This window comes from Rana temporaria, chromosome 1, assembly GCF_905171775.1.
Source record: "Rana temporaria chromosome 1, aRanTem1.1, whole genome shotgun sequence".
NCBI classification, from domain to species: Eukaryota; Metazoa; Chordata; class Amphibia; order Anura; family Ranidae; genus Rana; species Rana temporaria.
The window spans coordinates 162,199,251-162,225,108 of NC_053489.1; the positions used below are offsets into that span (position 1 = coordinate 162,199,251).

General features: G+C 42.4%; 1 protein-coding gene across 4 annotated transcripts in view; it reads right to left on the reverse strand.

Moving 5' to 3' along the window:
* AIFM3 (apoptosis inducing factor mitochondria associated 3) overlaps positions 1–25,858 on the reverse strand; it is a 130,386-nt gene that overhangs the window by 8,215 nt on the left and 96,313 nt on the right. For 2 of the 4 annotated variants that reach the window (XM_040345110.1, XM_040345102.1), the window contains exons 17-20: positions 23,608–23,706; positions 14,492–14,567; positions 10,948–11,007; positions 1,359–1,463 (exon numbers count right to left, since the gene is read on the reverse strand). In XM_040345110.1, the coding sequence (XP_040201044.1) occupies positions 1,359–1,463; positions 10,948–11,007; positions 14,492–14,567; positions 23,608–23,706 (340 nt within the window). The remainder of the gene's footprint in view (positions 1–1,358; positions 1,464–10,947; positions 11,008–14,491; positions 14,568–23,607; positions 23,707–25,858) is intronic. The other 2 variants (XM_040345119.1, XM_040345127.1) reach the window with 1 other exon arrangement.

Consider the following 25,858-nt stretch of genomic DNA (forward strand, 5'->3'; position numbering starts at 1 on the left):
ATGTACTCAATGAACCTCCGGCTCTCTGAAATTCTAGGACACCGGGAATTACATTTATTTATGGCAGTGAGTAGGAGCATGTACTTTCACTTAAAAAGGGAACATGAGAAATGCACTGAAATTGTCCTAAATTCCACTGCTATTAACCAGGAACATCTATAGAAAATCTTCCTGTAACTTCTTGACCATATTCTCAAGTACCGTAGTTTCCCCAGTTATAAAACAAGAATATACTCCAGGCAAAATTCACTTCTGAGATGTAGGTATGGAGACAAGAAACATCTCTTCATTAATTGGTACTTAGACATGTTGCTTTCTTTTTTCCTGTACTTCTCCCCCAAAATGTTCTTAAAGACCAATTGCAGGTTAAATAAGAAAAAAACAAAAACGAGATTCTGCCCCACAGGGGTTAAGATACTATGCCTATCTAAGGCACTGTCTTTCACAGACTCACCACTCTAGTCATCAAGCACTGGTCCTCTTCCAGACTGATTGATGGCCATCATCATTTAACCCACTCTCCGTTAGCTAAGAGAAAGAAGGATCCATACCCTTAAAGTATGTCATCAAACAACCCTGGCCTCACAGAAGAATACTGCAGGGAATATAGGCACCATTCACTGCAGCATTCAGAACAGGTCCACCTTTAGAGGAGAGTCTGTGACGCCATGCTACCACACTGAAAAGGGAATTTAAAAAAATGAACGTACACAAAGAAAATTTTAAAAATAAAGGCAACGGAAGCTGTTCCATATAGGATAAGGGTGCAAAAGATGGGAAAGTGGGTAGAATAAAAAAAATCTGGGCTTTAAATCGGTAATAAACCGCTGAAAACAAAAACAAAAAACCTGCAAGACAATGGCATAATGTGCTGGTATGCATCACATACTAGCACATTATGAAATACCTTAGAAAGAAGCCCTCCCAGCAGTGCCCGGTCACTGCTGAGAGGGCTGACATGTTCCCCCAGACTTTCTTCTGGGTTTGCGGGCTCCGACGATGCGAGTGGCCAAAACCACTATGACGTCACTCCAACGCATGGGCGCGGGAGCCCTCAGTTCCAGCAAGAAGCTCTGAAGATCCGGCACGGTATGCCAGACTTTCAGAGCGCATGCGCTGCTGCTATCAGTGGTTGCATGCGGGGTAAATATTTCCTAAACTGTGTTTAGGAGATATTCATTTTGCCTACAGGTAAGCCTTATTCCTGGCTTACTTGTACATAAAAATAGCAAAGTGGGGTTTACTTCAGACAAACTTCAGTACATATTATTTAAATCTATAATTGCCATATAGTGTAACTTCACAATAAATATATAAGAAAATCTTTAACCCTTCCAATGTGTTTATTCACTACTTACTCAACATCACGCTTGCGAATAGATTTTCCAGATGCCATGACTTCTGCCACTTTGGAAACTATTGGATCATAATTCATACTGGCTACTGCAATGACTTCATCATTCCTAGAAAATGAATAAATACATACAAAAAAAACATGTTTAGTGAATGCATCTTAACAAGTTTTTTTCACGATTGTAGTTTCATCACTGTGACCCATTGTGAATCCTAGGAATAAAGGGAAATCGATGAGCAGATGACTGTAGATGTATATTATTATCCAGAGGTGTCCAGTGAGCTGGAACACATTGTGTGAGGGTGGGCAGCTAACATAGAAAGAACTGTCAGACTTCAGGCTACTTCTGACACCTGACACACAAGCTGTAGGCTCAGTGAAGCTAAAAGGGGGTAAATGAAAAACTTGTATATCAAGGTAAGCCTTTTTAATCATTTAGCACTGAGTATTTAAGTTTGTGCTCAAATCCAGTCATGAACTGGTACCATTAATGGAGTTTGCTTGGTTGCAAACGTTTTACTAGTCGAATGATAACCTGGTGTTTGAGCAGTGGAACTAAACACTATGTCATGATCTCTAAGAAAGTAATTTGGGACTTCAGAGGTCCCCCCTAAAAATGCTGTTTACATCTGCAAAGGTGATTTTAGTGAATTTCGAAAACCTACCCCCATGAAGCACTGCCCTGCTGCTGTTTGCTCCTAAATCCTTATGTCTTGTACACACGACTGTTTTTCACGACGAGAAAACTGCCATTTTTTTAATTGGTTGTGAAAACCGGTCGTGTGTATGCTCCCTAGCAGTTTTGTCGACGAAAAAACGGCCTGCAAAAAAATTGAAACCAGCTTTTTTCTCGTCATGAAAAACATTCTTGTGTATGCTTTTCCGAGGGGGAAAAAAACGTGCATGCTCAGAATCGAGTATGCAGCCCAAAAGCAGCGCCATTTGAAAAGAACTTCTACTTTATAGTCCCAATGTACGTGTTGAACGTCACTGCGCTTTGGTCAGACGTTTTTTTGCATGAACGTGTGTATGCAAGTCAGGCTGGAGAGGAATCACGTTGTGAAAAATGATGGGTTTTTGAACATCAGGTACGCGGCATTAGGATTTGTAGGACAGTTGTTGGTCTGAACTGTCTGCCTTTCAACTGTCCAGAAATACTAATTCTACAGAAGAACAACAAACGGGAAAAAGGAGAGTTTCCCACAGCAAATAATCAGGTTGCACTGTGAATGTGAAACAGGTATTCTATTAAGCCACTATAAACAAGAACTCTGAATTGTGTTGCCATTTTTCTTTCCATGTATTTTTTTAACCACTTAAGCCCCGGACCATATTGCTGCCTAAATACCCAATCGGTTTTTACAGTTAGGGACTGCGTCGCTTTAACAGACAATTGCGCGGTCTTGCGACGTGGCTCCCAAACAAAATTGGCGTCCTTTTTTCCCCACAAATAGAGCTTTCTTTTGGTGGTATTTGATCTCCTCTGCGGTTTTAATTTTTTGCGCTATAAACAAAAATAGAGCGACAATTTTGAAAAAAATGCAATATTTTTTACTTTTTGCTGTAATAAATATCCCCCAAAAACATATATAAAAATTTTTTTTTCCTCAGTTTAGGCCGATACGTATTCTTCTACCTATTTTTGGTAAAAAAAAATCGCAATAATCGTTTATCGGTTGGTTTGCGCAAAATTTATAGCGTTTACAAAATAGGGGATAGTTTTTTTGCATTTTTACTTTTTTTATTTTTTTTACTACTAATGGCGGCGATCAGCGATTTTTTTCGTGACTGCGACATTATGGCGGACACTTCGGACAATTTTGACACATTTTTGGGACAATTGTCATTTTCACAGCAAAAAATGCATTTAAATTGCATTGTTTATTGTGAAAATGACAGTTGCAGTTTGGGAGTTAACCACAGGGGGCGCTGTAGGAGTTAGGGTTTACTTTGTGTGTGTTTACTAGTGTAGGGGGGTGTGGCTGTAGGAATGACGTCATCGTTCGTGTCTTCCCTATAAAGGGAATGACGCGATCGATGCGCCGACACAGTGAAGCACGGGGAAGCCGTGTTTAGACACGGCTCTCCCCGTTCTTCAGCTCCGGGGAGCGATCGCGACGGAGCGGCTATAAACAAATAGCCGCGCCATCGTCCCGGATCGCTCCCCGAGCGGACCTGACCTCCGCATGTACCGGGGGGGGTCCCGATCGGACCCCCCACCCACGTCTAGCAGAGGACGTACAGGTACGTACATGTGCCTGTCCGTGCCATTCTGCTGACGTATATGTACATGAGGAGGTCGGGAAGTGGTTAATAACCCTCAGTAGGGTTGATTTACTAAAGGAAAATAGGTTGTGCCTAGGAATTTCCCCTTAGCTTAGTGAATGAAGTGAAGATCTGCTGACCTCCATAATCCAATCATTTGCTTGCAAAACTATTTTTTTTGTTACTTTGCATGTGATTGGGTATTTTTTGGGAAATTAATTTTCATCACATTTACCAAGCTAAGGGAAAATTCCCTTGTATTCCCTATGTACCTGTTCTAGGGTTGTGATGTATTTACAGTGCCTTGAAAAGACATTCATACCCCTTAAAATTTTCCACATTTTGTCATGTTACAACCAAAAGCATAAATTGGGATTTTATGTGATCGACCAACAAAAAGTGGCACATAATGATGAAGTAGAAGGAAAATAAATGGTTTTCATTTTTTTTTTTACAAATAAATATGTGAAAAGTGTGGCATGCATTTGTATTCAGCACCCTTTTTCTCTGATACACCTAACTAAAATCTAGTGGAACCAATTGCTTTTAGAAGTCACCTAATTAGTAAATAGAGTCCACTTGTGTGTAATTGAATCTTAGTATAAATACAGCTGTTCTGTGAAGCCCTCAGAGGTTTGTTAGAGAACCTTAGTGAACAAATAGCGTAATGAAGGCCAAGGAACACACCAGACAGGTTAGCGATAAAGTTGTGGAGGAGTTTAAAGCAGGGTTAGGTAATAAAACAAAGTTTTCAAGCTTTGAACATCTCACAGAGCACTGTTCAATCCATCGTCCGAAAATGGAAAGAGAGTGTGGCAGAACTGCAAACTTAAATAGCAATAAACCTACAGTTACGGATAACAAGCAGCTTGCACAATATACTGGCAGCAAAAGGTTACATATAAAAACAAAAGGTGCAGCACTAAAAAGGAGTTTTAAAGGAGAATACAAAATATAAAATTCATAATAACAGTCCAGATAATGTGATTCAGAAAGCTTGTGAGAAATCCTCCACCAGCAGGTGTATACACACTGCCTCTTACTGTAAACTGTGGACCACCCTATAAAGTGGTCACTGGCGCTCTTTAAAAATCAGATCACTCTAGGTCACTCTGATGTCAAATGCCCAAAAATTAATTCCACATCAGATAGACTCCATATGACAGAGACTCTGCCAGATATATAATGTCAACAAAGCAGATAGACCTCTCATGGTGCAGTATGTTCAGAAAAGGGGGGTTTATTAAAACAGTTTCCAAAATACACACTCACCATACAAAAGATAAAAACTCACATGTGTATCAATATAAAACAGAGATGTTTCCAATCAACAAGATGGCCGACCTAGGTGCGTGGTGACGTTGTGTGATCCTTAGTTTCACCCAACGTGTATCATCTTTTTTCAAATGAAAGGATTCTTATTTCCTAGAAAGTTTCATCAATTGCTGGACATGGCCGTCCATCTAAACTGACAGGCTGGGCTAGGAGAGCGTTAATGAGAGAAGCAGCCAAGGGGCCCATGGTAACTCTGGAGGAGCTGCAGTAATCCATAGCTCAGGTGGGAGAATCTGTGCAAAGGACAACCATTAGTCGTGCACTCCACAAATCTGGTCTTTATGGGATAGTGGCAAGAAGAAAGCCATTGTTGAAAGAAAGCCATGAGAAGTCCCGTTTGCAGTTTGCGAGAGTCCATGTGGGGGACACAGCAAACGTGTGGAAGAAGGTTCTCTGTTCAGATGAGACCAAAATGTTACTTTTTGGCCTAAAAGCAAAACGCTATGTGTGGCGGAAAATGAACACTACACATAACCCTGAACACAACATGGTGGTGGCAGCATCATGTTGTGGGGATGCTTTTCTTCAGCAGGGACAGTGAAGCTGGTCAGAGTTGATGGGAGACTTAAATCCAATTGAGAATCTGTGACAAGAATTTTAAATTGCTGTTGACAGATGCTCCCCATCCAATCTGACAGAGCTTGAGCTATTTTGCAAAGAACAATGTCCTACAATGTCTCTCTCTAGATTTGCAAAGCTGGTAGAGACATCGCCTAAAAAGACTTGCAGCTGTAATTGCAGTGAAAGGTAGTTCTACAAAGTATTGACTCAGGGGGACTGAATACAAATCCACCCCACACTTTTTATATATTTATTTATTTGTAAAAAAATTGGAAAACCATTTATCATTTTTCTTTCCACTGCACAATTATGTGGCACTTTGTGCTGGTCCATCACATAAAATCACAATAAAAAACATTTACGTTTGTAACATGACAAAATTTGGAAAATTTCAAGGGGTGTGAATACTTTTTCAAGGCACTGTAGATAACTGCTATGCACACAATTGATAGCTTCCCATCATTTTTACTTCCCTGCATTTACTAGTGTATGGTAGACTTCTGTTACTATTTTTCAAGCGCTCTAATCTAAGGATCAAAGGTGTTTTTTTGAAACACAGGTAAGCCCATTCTGTTGCTAAACCCCTCTTAAAACACCGTCAGTAAGAAAAAAAAAAAGTAGTCAAAATGTAATTAAGCCAGATTTTTTTTTTGGCAATAATGAAATATCTGTTTATAAAAAGTTAATGTGTAAAGATTTTAGTTTACCAAATAAACGGCTTTTCTGGTCCAAAATTTAGACAGACGACTAGAATTAATTTTTTTTATAGTTTACCTTTGTGCCATTTTTGCTTTTCTGGTTAGATATTTAAATCGATGTAAACTTTTTATTTTAAATAACTAACCCCAAAAAAATGTATGATTCTTATTTTAAATTATTGTACATTTTAGTTGAAAAAAAATCCTCAGCATTACCTGCAAAAAGTGGTGTCTTATTCTATTAACTAAGCCGAAAACACTTCCACTTAACTTTTTTTTAATCTAAGGTTATATATCAGTAGATGAAAACACACATAGACAGGAGAGAATTTTGCTCCATTTGATCATTATTCAGGTAAATCTTATAAATCAATAAAAACAGGCAAATACTGCTTGATATGTAGGAGGTACAAAAATTATTCCAATGTAATTACTTTATTTTATAGACTACGGCACATTTTTCTTTTGTTTAACATTATTTTGTCTGATTAATAGTTAACTTTTCTATATGGTTTCTTATATGTAGATTATATTATTGCATGTACATTTAGAAGCAGCAGACTCCATTGGCCTTCACAGAAGCCATGTCAAGTTCAGGTTAAAAAAAAAAAAAGCTAAAATATGATTGGTTGCTATGGGAAACATTTCCACTTTCCATGTATCCTTTTTTAAAGACCCCTTTATGTATTTAGGCGTAGACCTGTGAACAACAAATAAGGACTAGGGGCCAGATTCACAGAGCAGATACGACGGCGTATCTCCTGATACGCCGTCGTATCTGTTATTCTATCTATGCGACTGATTCATACAATCAGTTACGCATTGATAGCCAGAAGATACGACAGGTGTAATTGTTTTACAATGTCGGATCTTAGGATGCAATACAGCGGCCGCCGCTGGGGGGGAGTTTGTGTCGTAATACAGCGTCGGGTATGCAAATTAGGAGTTACAGCGATCGACGAAGATTTTTCCCGTCGTCGCGAGTGTTAGATTTCCGTCGCAAAGATAGGGCACCGTCCGGCGCGGGAGCGCGCCTAATTTAAATGGTACCCGCCCCATTTGAATTGGCCCACCTTGCGCCGGACCTGTTTACGATACACCGCCGCAAATTTCCAGGTAAGTGCTTTGTGGATCGGGCACTAAATCGGAAAATTTGCGGCGGTGTAACGTAAACGGGTTACGTTATGCTGCGCCGCCGGACTGTGAATCTGGCCCTAGGACTTTAAACAGAGCATGCATCACTTTTGTATGACAGATCCTACACACTGTTGATGTGACCAATCTTTTACAGTCTCTGTACATAAACTACCAATACTTCCTCTGTATGGCCATCTTCAGTTTCAGTTATATGTTCCTATTGTAGTCTATAAAATATAGCAATTACATATATTGCATGCATAAATGAAAGTATTAATTAACTGCAGTATAAAACGTTATGATGTCACCTTCATGTTATAGGATCTCTGAAAGGATAAGTGTAGAGATACCATGTAGAATAAAGGAAGATCCCAACTGAAGAGTCATTATTGAAATACTGGACAAAAGAGCTACTGCCTGAAGGAAAACCTTGCAAATTAGTAATCTTAGAGAATTATTTCCTTTATAAGAAATGCACAACATTCCACATTTAAATTGGCATTAACCTGTTTAAAGTTTTTATGTTGTATCTGCAAAAGGGATTACTGAGCCAGTGAGACAAAAAGGTGACAAAAGGTTGTTATGCTCCTTAAAGTGTGTATCTGAGTGAAAATAAACATATTGGGGCAGATCCACGTACGGAAACGCCACCTACTGGCCGGCGGAAAAATGCACCTAAGATCCGACGGCGTACTAAGACGTACGCCTGTAGGATCGATCCCAGATGCAGTCGTATCTTGTTTTGTAGATACAAAACAAAGATACGACACAGGAACTTTAAAATTACGCGGCGTATCAATAGATACGCCGGCGTAATTCTTTTGTGGATCTGCCCCATTATATGTAATTCTTCAATATTTACACATTTGCCATATTTTGTCTTTTTGTGACACAGAAAATACAAAAAATACCTGATATTTGTGCCAGAAATCCAGAGAACTTGCATTTTATACTGCATTTTCAAATGTGTAAATGTTCCCTCCAGTGGCGATCTGTATTTTATGGCAATGATTTAAGAGGAAAGGTGCCAATGGTTTACGAGGAAAGATCAGCAAAACCACCTTGCAACTCCACTGAGCAGGAATTTGTTCCCTTAGACACACAGATATGGGAGCATAGGTCCAATTTATTAAAATGTGTTTTGCTAAGGAGTGTATGTTCCATCGCCCTAATGCAGACCAGCTAAACAGTGGTGTGCCTAAAATAATTTATGATTTTTTTATATGTTTGGTTGAATCTGAACAGGATTAAAGATTTTACAAGTGTGCATCATGTAGGAACAAAGCCACATACCGTGTAAAACCACAAATTCATAGTTCTACAGATTTCACAATGCAAACGTGTAGGTGTACACAATGTAGCCGCAGCCCCATATTTAATTTTAGATGTTGCAGTCTCTGAATAGGCTTACAATAACAAACAATATATACTGTATGTTGACTTTTTTGCTCCGACAGCATGGCATATGTGGAAAATGGAAAGAAACTGCGCTAAAAAATACCGAAAAGATGAGAAAAAGGGAAAATAAACTGCAACGTAGTCACAGTCTAATCCCTCCAGGTGCTGCGATTATCATGCAAACAATAACTACAAGAGATAAACATAAGAAAAATATAAATCGCGCTACCTCAACCACCCTTCTTGCTAGACACAGGCGTATGCAAGTGGGTGACCTACAGTGATATAAGTGAAAAGCCGGCTGCTATGTTAGGAGCGACCTCTAATTGCCACTAAGGTGCAGCATGCAGCCACCTCAAAATCCCACACCAGTGATGGTGATGGTAATTTACAAGTGAAAACACAAAAATAAACAAAACAAACACTTTGATCAAAAAGACATTGCCTAAATGTGAACTTTGGCTATAAATGAGTTAATAGTTCAAAATATTAACAGCAAAATGTCTGTTAAACCACAGATAGTGTGTCAAACACCCGTGCATCTGTGCCACATTACAGAATGGTTGTAAACGTGTCCAAAGGAAAACGTGATATCTCCTCCACCAAACTTATAAATTGGCCTCTTACCGAATTCCCACGATCCCTTATTACAGGGGATCAGAAACAGCATATAATAGGTCCCAATCTCACAGATATACGGTCCTGTTGAATCTCGTTCTTCAAGAAAATTTCAGCAGTAACATTGTCCACCATGTAAGAAACAGTGACAGCTCCACATAGTGCGTTTAATGTGTAAAAAATGTATTTAAAAGGTTAAAATTGCACTTACAATTATGCAGTTTAGGATTTGCCTTGAATCTAATGTGCCAACCGGTACACAAAACTCTCAGGCTCTCGTCCACTGGGGGAACGTCAGAAGCTTCTTGGGTGACAACAGCCCGCCGCTCGCCCTACATCCGTTTTGTAAAAAACTTAGGCCCAGATTCTCGTATATGGGCGTAAAACTGTGCGGGCATAACGTATCTGCTTTACGTTACGCCGCCGCAAGTTTTACAGGCAAGTGCTTTATTCACAAAGAATACGCGGCGGCGTAGCGTAAATCACCCGGCGCAAGCCCACCTAATTCAAATTAGCCGGGTAGGGGGCGTGGAGCATTTAAATTAAGCGCGTTCCCGCACCGAATGTAATGCGCATGCTCCGTCCGAAAAAAATCCCAGGGTGCATTGCTCCAAATGATGTCGCAAGGACGTCATTGGTTTCGACGTGAACGTAAATGGCATCCAGCCCTATTCACGGACGACTTACGCAAACAACGTAAATTTTAAAATTTCGACGCGGGAACGATGGCCATACTTAACATTGGTTGCCCCTCATATAGCAACTTTACGCGGCGCAAATCTGACGTAAACGTCGTAACTTCACTGCGTCGACCGCGCGTATGTTCGGGAATTCACGTATTTTGCTAATTTGCATACTCGACGGGGAAAACGACGGAGGCGACACCTAGCGGCGAAAAAAAAATTGCATTCAAGATCCGACAGCGTAAGAGCCTTACGCCTGTCGGATCTAATGGATATCTATGCGTAACTGATTCTAAGAATCAGTCGCATAGATACGACGGCCCAGATTAGGACTTACGACGGCATACATTGCGTTGCGCCGTCGTAAGCCCTTTGAGAATCTGGGCCTTACTTCTTCCATGGCATATTTATTTTCTAAATCTGCCGCTTTGCTTGGTGCTGTGTATTTTATTGATGTGGTCAAATTTTATCTTATTTTCAGATCAAATATTGGCACACATCAATTTTACAACAAATAGAGTTACCTCTTACTTTATTGTCTCCATAATTATGTTGAGACATTTAAACCTACAATTTTTTGATGTAAGCTAATTTCATGGTTCAAACACTGTAGCGGGCACACAAAGTTCAGGTACCAGAAGTAAGCTTGTACTATCAAATATATCTAAAACAGATAAGGGAGTTTATCTATAATGCTTGTGGGTTCAAAGGCAAATTTAGATAAAACTTTAAAAAGGTATTTGTTCTGAGAAAAATGCATTAACAACAATGATGTTAAATAATATTGATTGTGCATATTGTTGAACCAGGCTGCCAACTCTATTGTCCAGTCCAATAAGAAACCAGAGAAAGTATTTTTTTTACCCAGGAGCCTCAGGTAAGTGCTCCTAAATATTACCTCAATTGATCTACGATGGATGTCATCTGACTATTGGGATACAAGCTCCTTTTGGATCGCCTAAATAGTAAAATAACGCACATCTTTATACATGTGTTTGACATAAGTGAGTGCGAGTCAGATGCATGCCTCAGGGAGCTTGTGAATTATCATCAAGTAAACCTGTTATATGTACGCTTCAACAACCAAAACCAAATTTTATAGTAGGACTTTACTGGTACAGATGGGACAGACACTTCATTTGAAAAAAAGTTATATCAAATGTAATACTTTAAAAATCACTTAAATTTCATAAAAGATAAAAAAAATAAAAAATCACATGGCCCCACCCAGTGTGAGGGACCAGCATGACATTGTTGTAATACGCATTAATTTTATGGACCCCAGAAGAGAAATTTAGCTTGACAGCTTTCTCAGGACCCAGTACTCACAGGTATTGTGGTAAGAAGTCAAAATTTGGAAAATTAGCAGAGAACCAGCAAGGGGTGGTAGCATACCCCATAGGGTGCAGATAAAAAGCTTGGTTATTCCTGTATCACGTAATTAGTATCCTCCCAAGGGAGTTGCAGCTCATAACTTACTTGGCCCATTCAGGAAGTTTAAAGACCAGCTAATGCAGGGAAAGCACAACTAAGGCTTGTCCCTTTCACATCGAAACCACCATATATTCATCCAAGATCCATAAGATATCCTCCACCAGATTCAAATGTTCTTCAGATACAGTATCTCACAAAAACAAGTACACCCCTCGCATTTTTGTAAATATTTTATTATATCTTTTCATGTGACAACATTGAAGAAATTACACTTTGCTACAATGTCAAGTAGTGAGTGTACAGCTTGTATAACAGTGTACATTTTCTGCCCCCCTCAAAATAACTCAACACACAGCCATTAATGTCTAAACGGCTGGCAACAAAAGAGAGTACACCCCTAAGTGAAAATGTCCAAATTGAGCCCAAAGTGTCAGTATTTTGTGTGGCCACCATTATTTTCCAGCACTGCCTTAACCCTCTTGGGCATGGAGTTCACTAGAGCTTCACAGGTTGCCACTGGAGTCCTCTTCCACTCCTCCATGACAACATCATGGAGCTGGTAGATGTTAGAGACCTTGTGCTTCTCCACCTTCCGTTTGAGGATGCCCCACAGATGCTCAATAGGGTTTAGGTCTGGAGACATGCTTGGCCAGTCCATCACCTTTACCCTCAGCTTCTTTAGCAAGGACGTGGTTGTCTTGGAGTTGTGTTTGGGGTTGTTATCATGTTGTAATTCTGCCCTGTGGCCCATTCTCCAAAGGGAGGGGATCATGCTCTGCTTCAGTATGTCACAGTACATGTTGGCATTCATGGTTCCCTCAATGAACTGTAGCTCCCCAGTGCCAGCAGCACTTATGCAGCCCCAGACCACACACTTGTCTTTGTACTCCTTACCTGGTTGCTGCCACACACGCTTGACACCATCTGAACAAAATACCTTTCTCTTGGTCTCATCAGACCACAGGACATCCAGTAATCCTTGTGCTTAGTCTGGCTGTTTTCAGCAAACTGTTTGTGGGCTTTCTTTTATCATCTTTAGAAGAAGTTCCTTCTGGGACAACAGCCATGCAGACCAATTTGACGCAGTGGGCAGCATATGGTCTGAGCACTGACAGGCTGACCCCCCACCCCTTCAACCTCTGCAGCAATGCTGGCAGCACTCATACCTCTATTTCTCAAAGGCAACCTCTGAATATGACGCTGATCACGTGCACTCAACTTCTTTGGTCGACCATGCCAAGGCTTGTTCTGAGTGGAATCTGTCCTGTTAAACCACTGTATGGTCTTGGCCACCGTGCTGCAGCTCATTTTCAGGATCTTGGCAAATTTTCTATAGCCTAGGCCCTCTTTATGTAGAGCAACAAGTCTTTTTTTCCGATCCTTTAGAGAGTTCTTTGCCATGAGGTGCCATGTTGTACTTCCAGTCACCAGCATGAGAGAGTGAGAGTGATAACACCAAATTTAACACACCTGCTCCCCATTCACACCTGAGACCTTGTAACACTAACAAGTCACATGACACCAGGGAGGGAAAATGGCCAATTGGTCTCAAAATTGACATTTTCAGTTAGAGGTGTACTTACTTTTGTTGCCAGCTGTTTAGACATAAATGGCTGTGTGTTGAGTTATTTTGAGGGGACAGCACATTTACACTGTTATACAAGCTGTACACTCACTACTTTACATTGTAGCAAAGTGTCATTTCTTCAGTGTTGTCACATGAAAAGATATAATAAAATGTTTACAAAAATGTGAGGGGTGTACTTACTTTTGTGGGATACTGTATATTGGCAATAAGCTTCATAGAGACATGGGCTCCCACCTAGATACCACCATAAATGTAATGACTATACCAGTAAAGACCTAGCAGGTTAAAAGACGTTGGAATTTATAAATTGCTACTAAAACTGAAAGGGATTGATAGACTCGGAAATAAAATTAACTTTTTTGAAAATAGCAACTTTTATTGTAAAAGTCATGTTTGCTCTGCCTCCTGAGTCTCCCTATTGGTCAGTGAGACTGTTAAAATAATGTATAGACTAATACAGATTAGGAAGAGGCAGGAAGAGTGGGGCTTAACTTTTGCAGAAAAAGTAGCAATTTACATATAAATTCAAATGCCTAAATATAGATCTACTGATCGTTTTTACTTGTAGGCAATCCTCTGCTCATGCATGTCATCATAGCTTAGATTGTAAGCTCTAACGAGCAGGGCCCTCTGATACCTACTGTATTGCATTGTATTGCACTGTCTGGCCTTATTTTGCAAAGTGCTACATAAACTGTTGGCACTATATAAATTCTGTATAATATTAATAATCTTATGCTCACTTTAAATTGCCCAGGTTTAATGGTAATGCTTGGTTAGTTGAGCATTTATGTTTATGCCACACGTTGGTCCAAAATACAACTGAAGACAGTTTGATTATGCCTGCATGTCTGACTGTGCATGTCTGAATTTAAAAAGCATTCGGGCAAGAAAACTGAAAACTGTAAGGAGAGACAAAACATGTTTTTACATTCTCTGCAATGTTCCTTCATGTCTTTTTGTCTTGCAAACAGTGTCTGAAATTACTGTTACATTACGGTCCATTACGTACAGGTCCAGCCTCAACAGTTGAAAGGGTGTTTACTTTCCCTTCATATTAAGGTAACCATGTTTTTATGACAGAGTCCTAATCTTTAGTGTAATAATTATGCCTTCTAATAATGAACTACCTTAATTTTTCTCTGGGTCTTCGTGGCATTATAGCGTCTGTTCCTATTAAGGTCACAGAATGGCAAGTTCCACTGTCTGTCATGGTCTTTTTAAATAACCATTAGGCTATGCTGGTAATGAACAAATCTGGTACAAAATAAAAGCCTTTACTTTAAAAAATGTAATGGATTCCTTTGCATTAGAAGGAAAGGATTTCACCTACCAAAGTGGTATTACATAAATAACTTTCAAAGCAGAGTGTATTTAGTATTTGAAGGATGCAGTATTTCTATATTTACACAATTCTTACTTTGTATAAAATGCCACAAATCTTAGTTCCTCAATGTCCCCTTGAATGATAACATCATCAAAACCTTCTCCATTGCCTAAAAAAAAAAAAAAAAAAAAAACACAGAAAAGTTATCAATAGAAAGTCATTTAATATATAGTATATACGTAATGTGTATGTACTGCAATCTGGGGCTCTTTTTCCTCCCACTTCCTGTTCGGCAGTAAATGTTTTACCAGACTGAGATGTCCATTTATGAAACCAAGATGAGCTGTGATCCTGATGATCACAGCTCATCTCAGATCATTATTGGTTTATGAAACCGAGATTATCAGGGGAGACTCTCCCCTGACCATCTCCGCACACAAAGAATCTGTCATTGACAGAAACAGAAACAGACAGTTTATGAAGGTGTAATCTCAGCACTTCACTGGCGATCTCTGTCAGAATTCTCTCTCCCAGATTCTCCAGCTCAGAGGTGGAGACCAGGGAGAGAAGAGAGAATCCCTGGAGAACTAAGGGACAAAAGGGAAGATTATTGACTTCCTTCTTCCTCGATCAGACCCCCCCAAGACTGTAAACATGCCCCCCTGCCATGTTTATGTGTATATATTGTGACAGGAAGTCAGGTAAATCTGTGGATGTTGTCACTGATGGGACATACATTTCTGCCTTGTTTAGACGATACACAGTTTATTATCAGGCGTCGGCTACAAACGTAGCCAGAGGAAGGCTAGAGGCCATTAGAAAACTTCAGCTGTTCAGAATGAAGCAATCAAGGCCTTTATAAGTAGCCAGAGGGTTACCACTTGGTTGCTGCATCACTCCTAAGGCTGTGTGAGTAGGAGAGCAGTGCCTGATGAGGTGAGGAGACCATTGATTTTTCTGTGTGATAAAAATCAAAAGACTATTGTGTTGTGCTGTATGACCAGTACTGTCTACTCAGCAGTAGGCTGTGTTAGACTTCATAGATAGGTTCCTGTGTGGAAGGTAGACGCCCAGAGTGGCTAGGATTTACTTTATGTTTGATTTTGTTTATGCTGTTTGGATGCTTGCAATTGTTTTCCAGCAAGATGGAAAAATAAACCAGAAACTTTGTTTTCAACCGTCTTTGACTGCCAGTCTGTATAAATTCAGTGTGTGGTGAACCCATCCAAGGGGTCACACACCCCGCTACCGAGCTAACCCCTCACATATGGTGGAGAATGCGGGCAGTTAAAGTAACCCAAAATGGAGGAGATGCTGAAACAGCTGACTTTGGCAAATGCAAATCAACAACAGGCAAATGCAAGTCAACAACAGACGAATGCAGCTTTGCAGCGGAACATTGCAGCTCAACAACAAAGCCTTGCAGCTCAACAACAGGCTCACCATGAGAGCATGGCAGCTCAACAACAGGTTCACTGAGAGAGCATGGCAGCTCAACAACAGGTTTACCAAGAGAGCCTTGCAGCTCACCGAGAGAGCATTGCAGCTCAACAACAAGTTCACCAAGAAAGCATTGCAGGCTTGGAACAGAGACACCAGCAGCAAATGGAGGCCATTGTGAAACAACTTCAGAGACAGCAGACCGAGGCTGGGAGTCAGGCCAGTAACGTACTGACTTTTCAGGTGCGACACTTATTGCCAAAGATAACTGCAGATGAGGACCCTGAGATGTTTCTGACCACGTTTGAGAGAGCAACGGAAAGAGAGAATTGGCCTAAAGACCAGTGGGCTGGACTAGTGGCCCCCCTATTATCTGGAGAAGCCCAAAAGGGATATTTCGATTTGGAGCTTGCAGACGCAAAGAACTATGATCGATTAAAAGCGGAAATATTGGCACGTTTCGGTGTAACCCTGGATGTCCGTGCTCAGCGGGTACACAATTGGAGTTATCAGCAGAGGAAGCCACCTCGGTCACAGATGTATGATCTTGTATGATCAAGGTCTATAACATCCACCAGCTATATGATGTCATCATGGAGGAGTGAAAGAGGACTCCAGTGGCAACCTGTGAAGCTCTGGTGAACTCCATGCCCAATAGGGTTAAGGCAGTGCTAGAAAATAATGGTGGCCACATTTGGCTAAGAAGTGGCTGCAGCCAGAAACTCTGTCCGGACCAAAAATTTTGGAGCGAGTAGTCATGGACACATTTCTTAGGTCTCTTCCCAACACCCTGCAGAAATGGGTGAACCATGGTGGTCCGGATACTGCAGACAAACTTGTAGACCTGGTCGAAAGGTACCTAACAACGGAGAGTTTGTCCTCTTCCACCCGAGACACACAGACTTTTCACCCCAAGACCAGACCGTCCCCACCTATAGGTAAGACTGCATCAAGGGATGGGGGTGGAGAGAGGTACCAAGGAGCAACTAGAGGAACTATCGGGACTACTGCTAATGTTTGGCGAGAGCGGCCTGGAAGACCCATCCCACAGGAGAAGACCAGAAGGTTGATCTGTTACCGTTGCCATGAAGAGGGACATGTAGCAGCCATTTGCCCAGCGGGTGATGAACCCATGCAATGTGACTTTCTTACCGAGAGACGACAGTCCCTTTTTGCAACCACATGCACTGCAGTAAAGGGAAATAAGAAACCTTTATATAGAATGTGCTTAGATGGTTAAAATGTTGTGGTATTGTTGGATTCAGGTAGCCTGGTCACCTTAGTGAAAAGTGACCTAGTGGTAGGAAAAACCTTACATCCGAGGAAAATGGCTGTAGTTTGTGTACATGGGGACACTCGAGAATATCCGGTGACTACCGTTTCCTTTGAAACTCCCTCGGTAACTTGTGTCACCAGGTAGGTTTAGTTCCCAAATTGCCACATGACACCATTGTGGGAAGGGATTTCCCAAAATTCTGAGAACTCTGGGACTGCCCAGATTCCTCAGTATGTGGTTCTTCTGAGTCTGAACCATCTATTCCAGAAACCTCTAACTGAGGATTCTCCTGAGTTTCCATTCTCAGTATTAGCAGGGGAAACACCAGTCCCTAGGGAGGAGCCTGCTACCTCAGAAGAGGAACAGCGGCCGATAGGGTTTGATGACCTCGAGGTGCACAGAGAAAACTTTGTCACTGAGCAATTGAGGGACCCCACATTGCTAAGATCCCGAGAGAATGCAGTGAAGGTAGATGGGGAGTTAGTTAATCCTGGCGAGAGGGTTGCCCTCCCTTACTTTATTATTGAAAGGGACCTGGTATATAGAGTGTCACAGAGGATAGAGGACACCATTGAGCAACTGGTAGTGCCTAAACCGTACCGCAAGATGGTTTTGGAACTGGCCCAGGGTCATATTCTTGGGGGACATTTGGGAGCGGAAAAAACCCGGGAGAGGATCACCCAAAGGTTTTATTGGCCTGGGATCACTAAAGAAGTGGAATTGTACTGCTCTTCCTGTCCAGTGTGTCAGATTACTGCACCCGTGCCACATTTCCGCAGTCCGTTGGTATCCCTGCCCATTATCGAGGTCCCTTTTGAGAGGATCGCCATGGACCTGGTTGGCCCCTTGTTGAAGTCCACTAGAGGGCACCAGCACATCTTGGTAATAATGGACTATGCCACCCGGTACCCAGAAGCGATTCCTCTCCGAAACACCTCTGCTAAAACAATTGCCAAAGAGTTATTTCAGGTTTTCAGCCGTGTGGGTCTCCCTAAGGAAGTCCTAACTGACCAGGGCACCCCGTTTATGTCTAGGGTGACCAAAGAACTTTGTAAACTCCTGAAAGTGACCCAACTATGTACATCCGTATATCACCCTCAGACAGACGGGTTAATGGAGAGGTTTAATAAAACCTTAAAACAAATGTTGAGGAGGGTGGTGGATAAAGACGGAAAGAATTGGGATTATCTGCTCCCTTATCTAATGTTTGCAATAAGAGAGGTTCCCCAATCGTCCACAGGGTTCTCTCCGTTTGAGCTACTGTATGGGAGGCACCCTCGGGGCCTACTGGACATGGCCAGGGAAACATGGGAGAGTGAGAGTTCACCCCATCGAAGTGTGATTGAACATGTGGCCCAAATGCAAGACAGAATTGCCCAAGTAATGCCGATTGTGAAGGAACATATAGCCCAAGCCCAATTGGCTCAACAAAGGATTTACAATCGTGGGGCCCAGGTCCGTTCCTTTACATCTGGTGATAGGGTGTTGGTGTTGGTCCCCACGGTCGAAAGTAAATTCCTAGCCAAATGGCAGGGTCCATATGAAGTGTTGGAAAAAGTGGGAGTGGTGAATTATAAAATTAGCCAACTGGGAAGACAAAAACCTGAGCAGCTCTATCACGTGAACTTGCTGAAACCATGGAAGGATAGAGAGTCTTTGGTCGCTGAGACTACCCGAGTTTCTGCTCCATTTGACCGGGCTGTCCCTGAAGTTGGGATAGCGGAGACTCTATACAAAATGCAGAAACAGGAGGTTAAAGAATTTGTGCTCCGTAATAAGGAGAAGTTTTCAGACCTGCCAGGTTGGGTCTCCGGAGTTGAACATGATATTATCACCACCCCAGGGGATAAGGTCAAGTTGAAGCCCTATAGAATTCCAGAAGCCCGGCGAGAGGCAATTCGCCAGGAAGTAAAACAAATGCTTGAGCTGGGGGTGATAGAAGAGTCAAATAGTGACTGGTCAAGTCCCATTGTCTTAGTGCCCAAACCCGATGGAAGTTGGCGGTTTTTTAATGACTTTCGCCGCCTTAATCAAATCACTTAGTTTGACACCTATCCCATGCCCCGCATAGATGAACTGATTGATCGCCTAGGCACTGCTCGGTACATGACAACGTTAGACCTTACCAAGGGTTATTGGAAAATTCCTCTCTCGAAGTCGGCCAGGGAAAAAACAGCATTTGTAACTCCAGACGGATCTTTCCAATATCGGAGAATGCCTTTTGGGTTACAAAATGCTCCCGCCACATTCCAACGCGTCATGGATAAGACCCTTCGGCCTCATCGAGCCTATGCTGCTGCATACCTCGATGACGTTGTCATTCACAGTGAGGATTGGGAATCACACTTGCCAAAAGTTCAGGCTGTGTTGGATTCCATCTGGAAAGCCAGGTTTACAGCTAATCCAAAAAAATGTACCCTTGGGCTAGAAGAGGCGAAGTATCTGGGGTATACTATTGGAAGAGGTCTAATTAAGCCCCAAATAAACAAAGTTGAGGTAATTCAGGATTGGCCACGTCCCACCAACAAAAAACAGGTTCGTGCATTTTTGGGGATCGCAGGCTACTATCGCCGCTTTATCCCCCATTTTGCCTCACAGGCTGTTCCCCTAATCAATTTGACCAAGGGGAAGGAGTCTGTAAGGACCAAATGGACTCCCGAAGCAGAAACGGCTTTTCAGGCTTTAAAACAGGCCTTATGTAGTCAGCCAGTTTTAAATTCGCCCGATTTCTCACGGGACTTTGTGATTCAGACAGATGCGTCAAATGTGGGTTTAGGAGCTGTACTGTCTCAGGTTATCAAGGGGGAGGAACACCCTGTTATGTACCTCAGCCGAAAGTTGAAGGCCCATGAAGAGAATTATGCCACCATTGAGAAAGAATGTTTGGCGGTGAAATGGGCTTTGGATTCTCTCCGGTACTACCTCGTGGGTAGACAGTTTGAGCTGGTGACGGATCATGCCCCGTTGAAGTGGATGGCGCAGAACAAAGAGACCAATAGGAGGATAAATAGGTGGTTCCTGGCCCTCCAAGAATTTAGTTTTGTGGTGACGCATCGCCCCGGTGCTGAAATGGGGAATGCAGATGGGTTTTCCCCCGAGTGCATGCCTGCCTGGCAACCTGTATCCCAACCCTAGGGTTGAAACAAGAGGGGGGGGGTATGTGACAGGAAGTCAGGTAAATCTGTGGGTGTTGTCACTGATGGGACATACATTTCTGCCTTGTTTAGACGATACACAGATTATTATCAGGCGTCGGCTACAAACGTAGCCAGAGGAAGGCTAGAGGCCATTAGAAAACTTCAGCTGTTCAGAATGAAGCAATCAAGGCCTTTATAAGTAGCCAGAGGGTTACCACTTGGTTGCTGCATCACTCCTAAGGCTGTGTGAGTAGGAGAGCAGTGCCTGATGAGGTGAGGAGACCATTGATTTTTCTGTGTGATAAAAATCAAAAGACTATTGTGTTGTGCTGTATGACCAGCACTGTCTACTCAGCAGTAGGCTGTGTTAGACTTCATAGATAGATTCCTGTGTGGAAGGTAGACGCCCAGAGTGGCTAGGATTTACTTTACGTTTGATTTTGTTTATGCTGTTTGGATGCTTGCAATTGTTTTCCAGCAAGATGGAAAAATAAACCAGAAACTTTGTTTTCAACCATCTTTGACTGTCAGTCTGTATAAATTCAGTGTGTGGTGAACCCATCCAAGGGGTCACACACCCCGCTACCGAGCTAACCCCTCACATATGGTGGAGAATGCGGGCAGTTAAAGTAACCCAAAATGGAGGAGATGCTATATATATATATATATATATATATTGTATAACAGTGTAAATTTGCTGTCCCCTCAAAATAACTCAACACACAACCATTAATGTCTAAACAGCTGGCAACAAAAGTGAGTTTCACCTAAGTGAAAATGTCCAAATTGGGCCCAAAGTGTCAATATTTTGTGTGGCCACCATTATTTTCTAGCACTGCCTTAACCCTATTGGGCATGGAGTTCACCAGAGCTTCACAGGTTGCCACTGGAGTCCTCTTTCACTCCTCCATGATGACATCATATAGCTGGGGGATGTTATAAACCTTGCGCTTCTCAACCTTTCGTTTGAGGATGCCCCACAGATGCTCAATAAGTTTTAGGTCTGGTGACATGCTTGGCCAGTCCATCACCTTTACCCTCAGCTTCTTTAGCAAGGCAGTAATAATCTTGGAGGTGTGTTTGGGGTCGTTATCATGTTGGAATACTGCCCTGGGCTGAAGCTCAGTTTCAGGGTCTTGGCAATCTTCTTATAGTCTAGGCCATCTTTATGTAGAGCAACAATTCTTTTTTTAATTTCCTCAGAGTTCTTTGCCATGAGGTGCCACGTTGAACTTACAGTGACCAGTATGAGAGAGTGAGAGAAATAACACCAAATATAACACACCTACCCATTCACACCTGAGACCTTGTAACACTAACGAGTCACATGACATAGGGGAGGGGAAATGGCTAATTGGGCCCAATTTTGACATTTTCACTTAGGGGTACTCTCACTTTTGTTGCCAGCGGTTAGACAATAATGGCTGTATGTTGAGTTATTTTGAGGGGACAGCTAATTTAAACTGTTATACAAGCTGTACATTCACTTCTTTACATTGTAGCAAAGTGTAATTTCTTCAGTGTTGTCACATGAAAAGATATAATGAAATATTTACAATAATGTGAAGGGGTGTACTCACTTTTGTGAGATACTGTGTATATATATATATATATATATTGTGTAGGAGGACTAATTTTTTTATTACCACGAGGTGGGCAGTCTTCTCTGAATGCCTGTGTACTCAGTAATTTTTCACTGATTTCCTGGTACCGTAATCTCAGTATGTCTCACGAGATTACAGTAACAGGAGGCATTCTCCACATTTCAAAGCGTTTGTAGATCACTCTACTCTTTAAAAGGAGAAGCGATCTACACCGCTTCATAAACAGGCAGAGATTTCCTCTGAGAATGCCTGAAAACTCAGCAGTGGATATTTTTCGCTGTTTGATAAACGGGCACCTGAAAGCCAGAATTCTTGAACAGCTGGCTTCTGCTGGACGATCGTGCTGGAAAACCAGCAGCCGACCATCTCCCGATCAGCGCTCTTAGCCAATAGCTGAGAGTGCTGACCAGAGTGTTCTGGCAGCGGGGCCATCCCTCTGTCCGAACACAATAGCTCAGCGACTCTAACTGGAGCTGTCACTGGGTTGAATGGAAAAACTATTAGTGTGTACCAGGCTTTACTCAACAAAGGCAGTCTGATTGATATTATAATTTTGCTTTTTACCAATTGTGGAATTTATTATGTGCAAGAAAATAATCCAGTTATTCAGTGAATTCAGTTGCTGATTTAGTCATTACTACCTCATATGGCAGTTCTTTCCACAGTTTAAATCCCATACAAACCGTAGTCCTAAATTCACCATATGTGTTCACTATGGCCCAGATTCTGAAAGGGCTTACGACTGCGCAACGCCATGTGCGCCGTCGTAAGTCCTAATCTGGGCCATCGTATCTATGCAACTGATTCTTAGAATCAGTTACGCATAGATAACCATTAGATCCGACAGCCGCTAGGTGTCGCCTCCGTCGTTTTCCCGATCGAGTATGCAAATTAGCAAAATACGCGATTTCCCAAATGTATGCGCGGTCGACGCAGTGAAGTTACGACGTTTACGCTAGATTTGCGACGTGTAAAGTTGCCCCTGGGTATATGAGGTGCAGTCAATATTAAAGTATGGCCGTCGTTCCCACGTCGAAATTAGAAAATTTACGTTGTTTGCGTAAGTTGTCCGTGAATAGGGCTGGACGCCATTTACGTTCACGTCGAAACCAATGACGTCCTTGCGACGTCAGTTAGCGCAATGCACGTCAGGAAATTTTAGGGACGGCGCATGCGCAGTACGTTCGGCGCGGGAACGCGCCTAATTTAAATGATCCACGCCCCCTACCCGGATCATTTGAATTAGACGGGCTTGCGCCGGGGGAATTACGCTACGCCGCTGCAACTTTACAGGCAAGTGCTTTGTGAATCAAGCACTTGCCCATAAAACTTGCGGCGGCGTAACGTAAATGAGATACGTTACGCCGCCGCAGAGATGCGGCGATCTACAAGAATATGCCCCACAGTGTGCAGGTTCTGCTTCCTGCCTACTGGTACTGTATAGTGCCTTTGCCTTACTGTTACTATGTTGTATTGTACATCTACCATCATCTGAGTAATGGAAAACTGTGAACTCTCTATGTGGCTGAATTTTTTATCTTGGCAATTGCTTATTAGGGTGGCTAACTGATATGTAGATAGCCACTACTGGAAGAGTCTACAGTACTAATTATGTATTACTCTAACAATACAAATTTAAGATATATTAAAAAATAAAATAACTCCGAATATGAGCTAATTGAATGCAATCTGTAAATATGTTATACTGCATGTCTCATCTTTACAAAAAAAATTGGTAAATTATTTTTTTACCTGCATAACGTATACTCTTTCCAAACATGGCTGTCCAAAGATATGGAATAGTGTTGATTTCAGTGCCTTGTGCCAGCATGTTCAGTGCTGCTATGCGACCTATGTCCCCAAAAAAGTGTTTTGCAAGGAAAGGAATTAAAAATATAAGTAATAAATCAAGTAATAGTCATATTCTCATAAATAATTGCATTATTTATACATGAGCCTAACTATAGTATACTTAAAGCGGTTGATTTACTAAAACTGGAGAGTGCAAAATCTGGTGTAGCTCTGCATAGAAACCAGGAATCGGCTTCCAGCTTTTTTTTTTTTTTAAAGCTTAATTGAACAAGCTGAAGTTAGAAGTCGATTAGCTGCTATGCACTACTGCTCCAGATTTTTCACTCCAGTTTTAGTAAATCAACAACAACCCCAAAGGGTTAGTTCGCCTTTACCAAAAAAATGTTTCAGGAGTTATGTAAATGGCCTACACCCAGTGCACAGCCAATCACTTGGCAGCCACAACACTTACCGCGGCATCCCTCCAAGCGACTGGCTTTTATAGCTCCTCTCCTCGCGTCTCCTCCAGTGGCAGGTTTCCTCCCTCCTCCTCCCGGCGGCCAGTGTAACTTCCCTCTGGGCAACAGACGGGTGGCCTGCTAGCTTCCCCTGCCTCTCCTCTCCTCGCGTCTCCTCCCTCTGCCACCTAATGGCCAGCGTAGCTTCTCCTTTCACTCAGGCCTCGTACACACGACTGAGTTTCTCGGCAAAAAACAGCAAGAAACTTGCTGGGAGATATTTTTTTGCCACGGAAACCGGTCGTGTGTACATTTTCGTCGAGGAAACTGTTGAGAAACTCGACGAGCCAAAAAGAGAGCATGTTCTCTATTTCCTTGACGGGAATGGAGAAAATTGGCTTGTCGATGAGCAAAACGATGTGTTTCGCCCGTCGAGTTCCTCAGTCGTGTGTACGAAGCTTATTTCCTTGACGGGAATGGAGAAAATTGGCTTGTCGAGTTCCTCGACAGCCTAACAAGGAACTCGAGGAGGAAAACGATGTGTTTCGCCCATCGAGTTCCTCGGTCGTGTGTACAAGGCCTCACACAACTCGTTGGGCCGAGCGCAGTGCTTTGCACCCCGAGCCCACCATCCTATTTTGAAGCCTATTAGAGCGCTCCTCTCCTCCTCCTTCTCCGCAGCTCCGTCATTGGAACTGTGGACACCCGGCCGTGACAGCTTGTGGCTTTACGGCCGGGCACACACTGCACATGTGCGAGTCGCGCTGTGCTCTCCGAGAGGACAGGCAATCTTCTGGGACCTGTGACGTGTCCTAGGAGATTGCCTAGAGGGAGGGGCCACCTAGGGGTAGAGGAGGAGTCACCTGGGCGGCCTGAAGGCAGAATGAGGAAGTAGGACATTAAGTAGGACATGAAGTCCCTCTCTAAAATAAGTACCCACTCCCCCCTAAAACAAAATTACATGCCAAATGTGACATGTAAGGTGGCCAGGAGTACTTAAAGCAGAAGTTCCACTTTTGGGTGGAAATCCACATTAAGGTTAAGTAGAACACCGATTTTCAAGTACATAAGATATTTTGTCACATAACACTGTTGCATTTTTTGAAGGGTATCAGTTCTGGAGGTCATGGGATAGCTAGTAATAGTTAGATACATTCAGCGGGATTTGGTATGTAATGTTGCAGGCTTTTCATTACTCATCCAAGTAGCTTTTTCAGAACTGAAGAAGCATGCTTGGATAAGTATTAAAACATCTTCAACGTGGCAGAACATGTCTAGCTGAATGTTAAACATGTCCACTTGAACATGTCTAACTACTGCCAAGTTCCTGTGCATTTGTTTTCCCTTTCTGTTGGCTTATGTACAGTAAGTATTTTGCAGACAGGTAATAATAAAATATGTTATTATGCTGTGTTCATTAACCACTTAAGGACCACCTAACGCTGATATACGTCGGCAGAATGGCATGGCTGGGCACAATCACGTACCTGTACGTGATTGTTAAATGCCCAGCCATGGGTCGCGGGCGCGCGCCCGTGACCCGGTTCGAAGCTCCGTGACTGCGGCGCGATCAGTCCCTGTAGCTGAAGAACAGGGAGAGGTGTGTGTAAACACACCTTCCCCGTTCTTCACAGTGGCGCAGTCATTGATCGTCTGTTCCCTGATATAGGGAAAGGCGATCAATGATGTCACACGTCCAGCCCCGCCCCCCTACAGTTAGAAACACATATGAGGTCCCACTTAACCCATTCAGC